This window comes from Triturus cristatus, chromosome 4_1 (genome assembly GCF_964204655.1).
Source record: "Triturus cristatus chromosome 4_1, aTriCri1.1, whole genome shotgun sequence".
Classification (NCBI taxonomy): domain Eukaryota; kingdom Metazoa; phylum Chordata; class Amphibia; order Caudata; family Salamandridae; genus Triturus; species Triturus cristatus.
The window spans coordinates 974,605,733-974,618,914 of record NC_140585.1 but is presented as its reverse complement, the minus strand read 5'-3'; the positions used below and the strand labels follow the sequence as shown (position 1 = coordinate 974,618,914).

At 45.7% G+C, this 13,182-nt stretch overlaps 1 protein-coding gene across 4 annotated transcripts in view; it reads right to left on the bottom strand.

Moving 5' to 3' along the window:
- The window catches only part of NAP1L1 (nucleosome assembly protein 1 like 1), a 62,235-nt gene extending 49,259 nt beyond the window's left edge, over positions 1-12,976 (bottom strand). For 2 of the 4 annotated variants that reach the window (XM_085653870.1, XM_085653868.1), the window contains exons 1-4: positions 12,811-12,973; positions 1,675-1,708; positions 691-779; positions 425-527 (exon numbers count right to left, since the gene is read on the bottom strand). In XM_085653870.1, the coding sequence (XP_085509996.1) occupies positions 425-527; positions 691-779; positions 1,675-1,691 (209 nt within the window). In that variant the 5' untranslated portion in view covers positions 1,692-1,708; positions 12,811-12,973. Of the gene's footprint in view, positions 1-424; positions 528-690; positions 780-1,674; positions 1,709-12,810 lie in introns of all 4 variants that reach the window. The other 2 variants (XM_085653867.1, XM_085653869.1) reach the window with 2 other exon arrangements.
- Between the last annotated feature and the right edge of the window lie 206 nt (positions 12,977-13,182).

Here is a 13,182-nt window from a genome sequence, read left to right as displayed (position 1 = left end):
CTTCCATATGAAAATCATGTGTTTAAGGTTACATTAGGACCGCATCTAAACTGCGGTTTTCCTATAACCTTTCCAAAGACCACATTTCTTATACAGGACAGATTAAGTGATGCATGACCAGGCACTATAACCCTTGGTCAACCACAGACAGTTTTAATCAAAATGAACGCCAGGTTCACTTTAACCAATAATGCATTTAATGATTGAAATCACATGCTCATCGTTGCTGCTCCACTTAAACCCCGTCACAACCCCATTACATTATTTTTTTTTGTTTTTAAACTACATAAAAAAACTTCTATAATCCAAAGTGTAGGTTGTATCTAGCTGTAAATCAAAACCAAGCAATACTAGACATGTACCTCGTTTACTAGGAAACGGTTCTAAATACACCTGCAGATATTCACTACAGTACATATCTTGCCTTTCTATGTATCCTGTTGACGTGCCTACTAGACCATCCAATCGTTCTTGAAGGGCTGCAAGAATCTGGGGATTTTGCATCATCTGTACAGTCAGTTGACGAGCTGAGGGAAGAAAATAAATGTTGGCTTAAATTTGAGTATTTATGCACACAGTTTACATATATTCCCTCCATTAAGGTATTACGTGCCCATATAGAGCAGCGCTTGTGTCAAACTGCCAAAGATTTTTTTACGCCCAGAATCCCTCTTTACTGTTTTAGCATACCTTTGCTGTTTGCATCTTCACCAGTTTCTTCATCTTCTACTTCCTCAACGTCTTCCATGTCTTGTTGGTCAAGCTCAGCCTGCTCTTTGCTAGTGGATAGACAATTACTGTGCTTAATACATTAATTTAAACAGTACCAAAATGAGTACACATCAGTTGTCATGCAATCGAGGAATTATTTATTGTCAATGCAGTCAAAAAGAAACACTTCCATACCCTACCATCTTGTGCAAACAAAGTGTCACTTGGTAGAATTCTAAATTAATCGCTGCTACAGTACACGCAAGTACATTTGATATCTCCCTACTTTCCCCAATAAAATTTCACAAGGTGTAGTTACCCTTTTTAAATGGGACCAGGAGATCAGGAGAAACTAGGACCTCATCCGGTCCAATCCAGAGTGGGATACCTCTACAACCCTTTGCTGCAATGATACACATACTACTGTCTCCTAAATCTAGACGCTCACATGTAATTTGAAGCAGCTCATCCACTATGCAACATTCAAGACTAGTAGTCACTACTTTAGAAGCCTAATACAATCTAAAAAAACATAGTGAAAGTTTTAATGACATACTGAAAATAGTACAGCCAGCCATTGTCTAATCAAACAGATGCTGCCCATCACTAAGCAGAAGTTACGACAGGCTGGTTTTATTCACAACATTCTCTGGGTTCTAGGCTGCAATTGTGCAGATACAACAGATCACATCAATGAGGGTACAACAAGAGCTATCCGTAAATTTATGAAATCGTGCAATTGAATCTTATTCATAGCCAAACATCTGTAGAACAGTTTAAGTTGTACAAAACCCCTGGTTGGTAACTACTTGGGATGTAACCAAGCATTTCCGCACTTAAATTACAATACAATGTTAAACTTTTTGAAAGGAGATGCCCAAATTTGACCCAAATCATCCTAATGAACCCAAAAATGTGTTAAGCTTGTTCAACACAAAGCACAATTAGAAAAAGTGTACTCACTTGTCTAGGTCTGCCATGTTTATGTTCTTAACACCTAGAAATGATAAACAAATCCATTTTAGACCCTTAATCATTTTAGTACTTTTCAAAGCCTAAGAAATCCATGGAGCACAGAATCCCTTTGGTTAAAGCACTATACACATCTACAATGCATGTGGCACACCAGATGTTCTACTGTAAGACATTAAGTAATGCCCCAAGTAAATGGCAAGTGTTTTTGTAGAACCGACTCTAAAAAACAGTCATACGCAAACAAATCATGGTTTACAAGGACAGTTCCTCAGCCATGCTTACCCGAATACACTAAAGATGAATGTAAACTGTAGTTTAAAGCCAATAATGAATAGGCCAGATCCAATACTACACCTTAAAATGTATGGAATTAAGCCTTCGGTATACATCTGAAAATGTAAATCACAGGAAATCTTGGCTGAAGATCAGGGCTACTGAAAAGAAACTTACTGTACCCAACAACCAGAAACCTGAAAGTAGTAACCTACAGTAATAGCGATTGTTTACAATATCAAAGATTTAATACAATCCTTCGCTCCACTTTTCTCTGTAGCATGCTCATGTGAATAAGGACCACCTGATATGAACCATTCAAGATAGCCCAAAAACAAGGTGATCCCAGCCATATCAATTAGATTAATAGGCTCTAGAACTATTCAAGGTGTGACAAGCTCCCGAAGCAAAACAAAAATTTACTTTAAGACCTCCAACCAGCTTGGGCAACAGGTTCCAAAATAACTGGGCATTACGCACCGCGTAATAAGTGTATGGAAAAATGTTTAACTTGCTGTCTTCAAATGAAGTAATTTCTGAAACCAGATACAGAAGACCCTCACCAGGAAAATGACTGATTAGCAGCCAAAGCCCTACTTTATTCAGCCAATTGACTAATTACTAATTAGATAATCAGATTGAATAGCTCTAGCCAGTCTTATTGCACTACCACAGATTATAGCAAACCAGTTATTTATCTATTGGTTTTTAACTACACCACCATGCTGCAGATGTGCAACCTCCCTTCACATGGAAACCCTAAAAATAAGCACCCAATTTCATCCTCTATATATCAGTTGAAAGTTAGCTTGCAAGTGTAGTGTATGAGAATACCCAATAGGATTCAGGAACATAACATGCATACTCAGATTTGACAGCCTTGCCAACGCTCCATAGATTTAAAGACAAGGAATATAGGGCAAGGGGAATATTGGACTACTGCCCATGGACTATCACAGAATCACAAAATCCAAGGGGAAAAACGTGAATGGCATGGAAGCCTGGCACCTAATTAATCACCGGGAAGTTGATTAGAGCAGCTACAGAATTATACTTTGCAGAACATGGACTCATCCACCACAAGATTGGGGGAGCAGTGGCGGAGGAAATTTCTGAAACCGTAGGAGATGACAGGGTTTGACTGCTCAGAGGCAGAAAGGGAACTCCGGGAGATCGAGCAAACCTGCCCAAAACAGATAGTACACAAAAAGAAGAAGAATACAGCTCCCTGTTACACAAAGTTAAACAAGCTCATCTAGCCCAACAACGAATGATATGTGAAGCGGGAGATAAGGCAGGTAAACTAGCATGGCTCAGCAATCTCGGGACAACAGCAGAATGCATATTGGTGATTCTAGGTCTACAAGATGGCCATTGGAAGAGAAGCAATAGTAGCAGTAATGGCAGACAAAACACAGGAGTTCTATTTGGGGAGGGTACCCGCCAAGAGGTGAGCTTTGCAGGTCTCAATGACTGTCCTTGCAGAAAACTGGTGCAACTAAGCTCTAGGGCTGGAAGCAGACCTGAACTAGCACATGATACACACCGTGCTCTCAGCTACAATACAGGAAAGCCCCTGGACAGAACAGCCTCCAAGTTGAATTCATGAAGAAAATGTCCTCTAGAATTGAAGGCATGTTACATAAGCTTTACATGGAAGCACAGCAGAAAGGTGAACTCCCCAGAGACTTAATTTTGAAGGCGATACCAATACCCAAACCAGGGAAAACATCTGACTAATTGACTCCTGGACCAATCTCACTATTAAATACAGCCAGCAAAATTCTAGACAAGGCCTTGGCTAATAAGCTACAGAAAGTGATTTGGACTTTCCAGACAGACCAAAATGGGTTTACACCCCAGAAATAGACTAAGTTCACTCTTTATAGGCACTATAACAAAACGACAGATCAGGAGGGATGGGGCAGTGCCACTGGTCATTGTAACTGTTCCAATGGGGAGCAGGGTAGAGACTTGAGCAAAAAAAAAAAATGTTTTAATGGATTTAACCCACATCTCTTATCAGTGTTGCTACTGGCAATTTAAGTGGGAAGGGTATGCTCATGCATGGGTCCCAAGCTTGCTAGGCTAATGAGTGCGACCCTTGACCCCGTCTCGGGCAGGTCGCTCCCCACACTGCACAGCACCACCTGTTGTGCCCGTGTACCTTGCTCCCTACCCTCGCTGCTACGAGTTTGAGGCTCTCCTCCACCTGCAGCCTACCACCTGCGCCTCATTCCTGGTGGCCAGTGGGGTACTGCAAGTCTGTGTGCCCCCTTATGATTGACTGCCTTCTGTTTTTTCTTCTGTACTGTTGCCAGTGTAATCTCGTTTTGCCCCCTGTGCCCCTTTTCACTGTGCCTTCTGCACCTTTGTTGGCAGTGTAATTTCGTTTTGCCCACTTTGCCCCATTCTGCTGGATTGTTGCATTGTTTATGGTCCATTTTTAGCCTGTATTGTGCCCACATTTTCTGCCAGTCACCCCTCTCCCTTCCTGCCGCTGCATTCCCTGCAGCCCGGACCCCTGAACACCAATTCATCTCGCTCCCCCTCCAACCTCCCCTTATGGCAGCCGCTGCGTGCCGCTGGCACGCCTAAGGCAAGCACCTCTGCCTGGACTGCACCCAGTGCCAGACCCCCTGGTCCCCGCCACGACGACCAACGCCACTACGATGCCAGCACCCTCAACGCACTCAACACCGGACGATCACACACCTGCTTCCTGGCCACCCTGAAGTGCACCCAAGGGCCCTTCTGCCGGAACTGCAGCTTCACCAGCCTCTGAGCCACCAAACCACCCGCTGAGAGGGTGCAACCACCTCAGATGCATCCAAATCAACACTCACACTGCACGCAAACACCGCTGAACTCTGGGACCTGATCGACAAGTCGACCCCGGACGTCGCCTTCATGACGGAGACTGGATGAATGCCTCCTCTGCAACCAACATCGCCATGCCATCCCAGACTGCTACAAGATCACCCGCAGGGGCTGCACCAATGGAGTAGGAGGTGGAATTGCCATCGTCCACAAGAACACCCTCAGGGTTTCGACCAGCACCAATGACACCCTCAGCACCACCGAACACCTGCACTTCCAGATCCACACGGACCCCAACACCACCCTCAGATGAACGCTCATCTACAGACCCCCACGGACTCAGTTCAGTGACTCCATCGCAGACTTAGTCGGAACGCACGCCATGGCCTCCACAGACTACATCATCCTCAGACCTGAACTCAACTCGAGAACACCAAAGACACCAACTCCACCACCCTGATCGACACGACTCCGACAGCTTGTCACAACGCCCACCCACTCCGCCAGCCACACGCTCGACCCCTTCTCCGCTAGCTCCCACGTCTCTCAATCACACCACTGAACTCCAATGGACCGACCATCGCTGCATCCACTTCACCTTCCGGAAACCCACCACCGCACTCAGATCCCCCGTCGCAGCTGGAGCAAAGTCACCGATGTCCAGCTTAACACCACCCTAGCTTGGAGCCCACCTGCCGACCCGGAGTCCTGCGACCTCAGGCGAGGATCGACGACTGCACCAACACTCTCGCTCTGATCAAGAAACCCTCCACAGACACTGACAAAAAAGCCAGCTGGCTCACCGCGGACCTCCAGGCCTCCAAACAAACCTGCCGGAAACTAGAGAAGAAATGGCACTGCGAACAGATACCGGACAGCCCTGAGGCCCACAAGAACACCATCCGCAGACACCATCACCTCATCAGAACAGCAAAAGGGTCTCCTTCAAGAACCGCCTCGACAACAACGCACACAAGAGCAAAGAGCTCTTCAACATCGTGAAATACTCTCCAACCCCAGCTCAAACGCCAACGACATCCACCATCACAAGACCTGTGCGACTCCCTTGCCACCTTCTTCCACCGCAAGATTGCAGACATACACGACAGCGTCAACAACCTGACCGCCTTGACAGCCAACGACACCTCGGACTCCCCGGGCCACCATCCACATCGACCCCATGCTCACCTGGACCAACGTGAACGACGACGACACCATCAAAAACACGACCACCATCCACTCAGGCTCTCCGTCAGACTTGTGCCCGCACCACATCTTCAACAAAGCTAGCACCACCATTGCACCCCATCTCCGCAAAGTCAACATCTCCTTCGCGACCTTCCCGGAGAGCTGGAAGCACACGGATAAATGCCTTACTCAAGAAACCCATGGCCAATCCAAGAGACCTCAAGAACTTCCGTCCCATCTCCTTGCTCCCGTTCCTGGAGAAGGACATCGAGGAGATAGTCAGACAACTGGCCCGCTACCTCGAGAACATCCTAGAACAATCCCAGTCCAGGTTCCGCAGCAACCACAGTACCGAAACTGCCCTCATCGCCGCCACTGATGACATCTGAACAACAGTGAAGCTGCGGCCCTCATCCTCCTGGATCTCTCAGCCGCCTTGGACACGGTCTGCCACTGCACCCTACGCACATGCCTCCACAACGCAGGGATCTGAGACAAGGCTCTGGAATGGACCACCTACTTCCTCTCTGGCAGAAACCAGTGTCTGCCTCACCCCATTCCAAAGCCTCAGAGTTCTGCGGTGTACCCCAAGAATCATCTCTCAGCCAGACACTGTTCCAACATCTACATGGCACCGCTCACCCACGTCGCCTGACTGCACGACCGACATCTCCTACGCCGACACCCAGCTGATTCTCTCCCTCACCAAGGACCCCCTCACCGCCAAAGCCAACCTCCACGAAGGAATGAAGGCCGTTGCAGAGTGGATGAAGAGCCAACTGAAGCAGAACTTGGACAAGATGGAGGTACTCATCCTCTGCTCTACCCAGTCAGCCTGGGACTCCTGGTGGCCAACCACACTGGGAGCAGCACCAACACCCACCGACCACGCACGCAACCTCTATGCGGGAGCCTCGGCCAAACTCCTTAAACTACTGCAATGCATACAGAACGCCTCTGCACGCCTCATCCTCGATATCCCTCGCAACAGCCACATCTCACCCCACCGGAGACCTGCACTGGCTCCCCATCAACAAGAGGATCACCTTCAAGCTCCACACCCACAAAGCACTCCACAACACCAGACCGGCATACCTCACTCACCTACACCTCGAACCGCCTGCTCTGCCGACCTTGTCCCCCGCATCCGAAGAGCGGCCACCGGCGGAAGATCGTTCTCCTACCTTGTCACCAAGACCTGGAACACCCTCCACATCCTCCTACGGCGAACCCAGGACCTACTGACCTTCAGGAGGCTACTCAAGACCTGGCTGTTCGAGCAGTAACAGCACCTCCTCTTCTCCCCCCCCCCCCCCACGCCTTTAGACCTTCACGGGTGAATAGTGCGCTTTACAAATGTGCTGATTAGACAATGAGCATCCTGGGGCCAGAATCAATCAGTCAGGTCCTGGTCATTTGAGCTGGACTGTGCTAATGGGGAGCAGGGTCAAGACCAATTTACAAATGGCTGGGGTCCAAACTGGGGCGGCATGGTGAGCAAAACAAATGGATTTAACCAATGGGTGTGGGTAGGGAGACATTAATGCACCCCACAGAAGATTTTAACTTAAATAGACAGGTCTAATAAAAGAAATAACTGACCTCAGAAGTATAACCATAATCTTTTGACAGGATGAAAATCATACCCATGTGGAGTGCAATATGGATACGAAACTTAAGGAAAGGAAGGATTAACAATGAGGGCGATCTATCTGACGCCTCACTGGAACAGATATCTAAAAGAACTGCAATGCTTTTAAAGCATTGTCCTGAAGGTGGAGTAAACCAACTGATCCACCGAAACGTTGCGTTGACAATCTGATATATATATCCCTAACAAATTTTACTTTTGTTTTTCTTGTTTATTGAAATTGATGTATATGTAGGTTAAGGGAGTTATAGTAGTACTGATTCTGCAGGAGTTTATTTTACGTGCATTAAGCAACGATGTTAAACTGAAACACAATGAAATTGTTATGAAGGACAACTTCGAAGACGTAGTTCTAGTATATTAGTTAATTGATCAATTTACAATAGTGGTTGCTAAAACCTCCAGTGTGATTATAATTGTATGTTATGAATTTGCCGATACTACTTTTATTGGATTTTAATGGTGAATAAAATTAGTAATTTGAAATAAAACGTATAGTTGCCTTTGTAATCAACAGGCTTTATTGTACGAGTGATAGAATGAAAGAGTAGTGCTGATCATGAGGCGAGTGATAAGTGAAGGAAATAAAGGATATTAGTGTGACAAGAGGGACCTCTTTCTTTTTGATTATCGAGTAGACCAGTGTCACCTATGGAGACTTTAGCAAAAACGAGCCCTCAGCTGGGCATCCCACAGATTTTTTTATCAGGTGGCTGCAGTATGCTAGACCAGTTCTCTTCTGAATAATCAAGTGAGAGTCTGAGACCACCATCTGTATTTTGCCAGCTACAGGGTGTGAAAACTTGAGATCTGTTTTGTGTTCCGGAAACTGCCCTATTATAAGTATCCAAAGTAATAAGTTAGTTTAAGATCTAGGTTTTCGGGGAGGGTTATAGGCGTAGCGCGAAGGAATTCACACTCTTGCTTTTAAGGAAGCAAAAATGATTTGAGGGTCTGTTCTCCCAAGGTAAGAAGCAAATAAACACACCAATTTTAACTCATCAGAATTACCTTAGTTCAGTCTATCCACTTGGTGAATGTACAAAAGAGGCCTGCAGAGCATAACATCTACAAACAAGTTTTAAAAAAACAATTGGAATTGCAAAACGACATCCAATTTCAACTTTTGAAAGTATCCTGAATTGGTGTTCTGACAAGCTGGCATTTCTTCTGGACATTTGGCATGGTGTGAATGGAAGCTTTTCCGTAATTCGAAGGTAGTTTTTTGTATGCAGAACCAACAATAACTCAAGGTCAAGAAACTGCAGTGTGCCTACATATGTTCTACAGGATAGAGTAGAAGGAATAGTGATAACTTAAGAGTTTAGCTGTCTTAGACGATCATGGGAGTCTTATGGTGTAACAGTCTGAACTCAAAGATGCCATTAATTGCTTTAGATGGGTTCTGATTCGTAACTGATGCCTTCTGGAAAGGTTACTCTTGAACCATTTTAAATTGCAGTCTAAATTCTAGCTACTGATCAAGGAAACCACTCTTTATGTGCATGGAGGTTACTCAAGTAATGAAAATAGTATTGTGTTACACTGGTAACTAATTTCACTGGACTTGTTCATTAAATCTCTTCAAATCTGTCCTGTTCCTTAAAAATCGAACCATGCCAAAAATCTCAACATTTCAGAAAGCCTGTCTAACTCAGTTTTGACATGAATGTTTCCTTCTGGACTTCCTTTAGTCCCTTTAATTTGAGGAATCATGGACATTTTACCCAACAGCAACAGAGAAAGATGAAGTGAGAAAATGTACTACTCTAAACCAGATTCTCTGGATGTCAAAACAGAAGTTAGATTCCACAGGACTGAATGCCAGACTTGAGGCCTAAATCAATCTTTCACATTAAAGGTGCTAGCAAATAAAAAGCACACGAGAACCAAGTCTACATTGATATTACAGCCCTTTTCTTAAAAGCATGGGGATGTCAAAGAAATGTGGTGAATTAAACTGTGCCTAGTGAACTGCCTATAGCAATGCAAGCCGGAGGTCTCCCATCAACACAAGCAAAATGTCATTATGACTGCAGTACCTGGCTGTCTGCACACAGCAAACTGGCAAAGCCAAGCATTTCTAGGCAGGCCAAAACAGGTTCTCAGAAAGTTTAAAAGAAATAAGTCAGTAGGTGTGTGAAGTGGAGCTAGCTTTTAGTCCGCAAGTCATGAACTGACTTGGAGATGCATGCAGGAAGAGATTCATTGAAAATAAACCTAACAAGTCCTCTTGCCCTAGAACCACTCCACATACATTTTTAGAAGAGCAAACAGAAAGCAGTGAGGTATGCAGGGACAACATTGTCTTATTTTTACAGATTGTATGTCAACAATGCTAGTCATGAGTACATGGTAATCGACATTCAGGTTTGCCTTTTGAGAACACTGTTGCAAAACATAACTGCTAAGGAACCTTCAGTTTCAGCAACTGTGGTGATAATCGTAAACTACTGCCCAAGAATTCAAACATGCCCTGCTCAATGTGACTTGCACCTCTCGCCCATGAGACAAGCTGCAAGAACATACTAGTTCGAGCCTTCTTCAGATACCAAACATCACGTCTAAGAGGTCTATGTTGCAAAAGAATTGCAGCACTACCGAACAGTACGTGAGCGCCTATTAAAGAGCTACTACGCTTATGCTTCATCTTACTATCTTTAGAAATTGGACACTTCTATCCAGTTTACTAATCCATATTTTCTGAACTGGGCCAATATCACCTAATACTACAAGTAACCAGCCCACTTCAAGTTATAACAAATACTATGCGCACGTCTGCAACACCCGGTGATATTGCAGGGCATTTTTAGACAATGCCATTACTGAATGAGTTCAGCAGTCCACAAGCTAGCGCTTTCAAACTGAAAACACATTTCATGTCATACATTTACTAGGGTAAGCAAGACTATGAAAGTTTTAAGAACGAGAGAATCGAACAGGCATCTACACTACATTAAACACATTAACATCCCAAATGCTTAAAGCACACTTGTGTTTCTAAAACAGTTTACGCGCAGATTTGATTTTAATTGACACATGAAGAAGGGTGCACCAAACTGAAGTTAAGCTCCATGTGATCTTCGAGTAGAAAGATTGAACTTATCAAAGTCAATGACTGGAAGATAAGTTGATGCATTTTAGTTGTCCTGCTTTTGCGTCCGATGGTTCATAGCGAAGACACTGCTATTACCTTGGTAGAGCAGCTTTACAAGTAATCAGTCACAGCTACATACTTCACTAATTCTGCCAGTTACCTGAATGAACAACAAGTTTGACCTGAAGACTCGGGTCGACAATTAAAGTGATATAGCGGAACCTAACACATGGCTCGCCCTGGACAAAGCTAACATTGTTTATAACAAGTAATGCTCTTCAAATACCTAAATTGTGTTGATAGCTACCACGTTATTTGTGGATGCCTCTGGAAGCCCCCACCACCAAAACTACACTTTCTAGGAGATAGGGCCTTCCACTAAAAATATCTTAGGCACCCAACACATTTGCAGACCAGAACATTATGTCCGAGCTTGCGCTGAATGAGAGGAGAGTTTGAAAAATATTTGCAATTCACTGCAGTATTCTGTTTAATACAATCGTTTTTCAAACCAAGATCTAGCCATTGTGGCAACGTTAGGAGAAATAAACAGCAGAGAAGAACCCATCGAGAGCCGAATACGTTCAAACAAAAGTTTCATTTTACACTAAGTCGTTATTTCTAAACAACCTGGTGAGGTGCTATACAGACGACGCTTTCACGCAAGTACAAGTCGAACTTATCGGGCAATTCAAGATAACCATGCATGTATGTATAAATCTCGATACTAATCAATGTATGATCAAGTTTATTCATGCACACGCCACGCATAAAAACCATCATTCAGCATACGACCAACAGAAGTGAGGTGGTAAACACAGTTCGTGTCTAGCACTATTCCTTCAGTGGCGTTGCACCATTACAGCAGGCACGTGGAGATCACGTGGCAGCGAATTAAAGAGCCAGTGCAGGTTTGTGTACCCAAGCCTGAAGGCTACTTGGCAACACAAGCAAGACCATAACTTATTGATACAACGGTTGGTCTTGCATTGTCGCAGCGTAGGCACAAGATATCACAGGGTCAACCTTCGCCACGTTCAAACGATAATACTTTTTTAATCTAGAGACGAAACTGAACTAAACGATCCATCAAATACTTCTCAAGGTACCTTAACTATCATTACTCCTAGCACCACGACCATCCAGCAAAATGCACAACATACAACTGCTAACAGAAAGGTGAAAGTGAGAATTATGCTTCCTCGTACCCTAGCGATAAAATAAACGTTTATTCATTTTCATTTAAAAATTACACGATAGAGGGCAAAACTCCAGTTGATACCGTAAGCACACAAAAACTGTTGCAATGACTCCAGCTGCCAGAGAAGTCCGCGCATTTTAACTTTGAAAGGCCTATGCTTACTTTGCATCGCGACCTGGAAACAAATGGGTACTGCCGACCCTTGCGGCAGAGGAGTATAACACGTGCAGTAAGGACCCTCTCTGGCAGCGGCCACTCCCGTGGTACGCGCGACACTGGAGGAAAAGAAAAGTAGCAGAGGATACCCACCAACAGAGGCCCAGAGCAGTAAAGTAAAATAGTCAGTACCCGTTTGCCGTGACACAAGACCCATCCGACACCACTGTACTGATCACTCACCCATCCGTCGCCCCCTCGGTCTTATAGCAATTAGACCTTCTGTAACATTACGAGCAATATGATGCATGCAGAGCAGCCCCCACTGCAACCTGACAACTAGCACCCCTATTTCCGTCTGATGCGCAACCAGATGCTACCTGTCAATAGTGTCACTGCTCCAAGTAACGCTAAGGACGCCCCGCCTCGGGCCTCCTAGGCGTGAAGATGCCATCACACATGGGCTTGCAGGCACGCAACCCCCAGTGAAGATACCTTTTCCCCTGCCTCTGTAATGAAAGCCTCTGCCTGATCAAATTCACAGACAACCAGGGCCCACCTCCTAAAGGCCAGGCAACAGCACTTTTACCCTCCCCACCCGGTCAGGCCCAGTGGCGCGGAATTCCACCACCCCGGATGTCGGTTGTCCGCGAACAGTTATGGATCAGGGTTAGACGGCGGCGCGCACTACCTGACGCCCACCAGGCAGCTGCTCACTCTCGCCCACTCCCTGCTTACCGGGGAACGGTGGCGGCTGAAGCCGGGCGAGCTGCGCAGTGACTCAGGGCGGCAGCGCGCGAGAGACAAGAGGAGGCGCCCCTCGGATGGCGGCAAAAAAAGGAACGGACGTCCCGCCGCTCACGCTCATATACATGGCGTCATCACGCCGCACCCCGCCTCTGCCGCCAGTCGCCGGGACAACGCGCTCGTGCTCGTCGGAAACTTGCAGACCACGCGCCTGCCGAGACCTGGATCCAGCTCTCTCCATCTCCAAGCTGCTTGGCTAGACCAACTGCTACTCCGAGAGCAAGGTAGCCGGATATGCAGGAGGCGGGTGCTACTGCATGCTCAAGTAGGATAGGCAACGAAGCTTTGAGAGAGGTCCCTTGT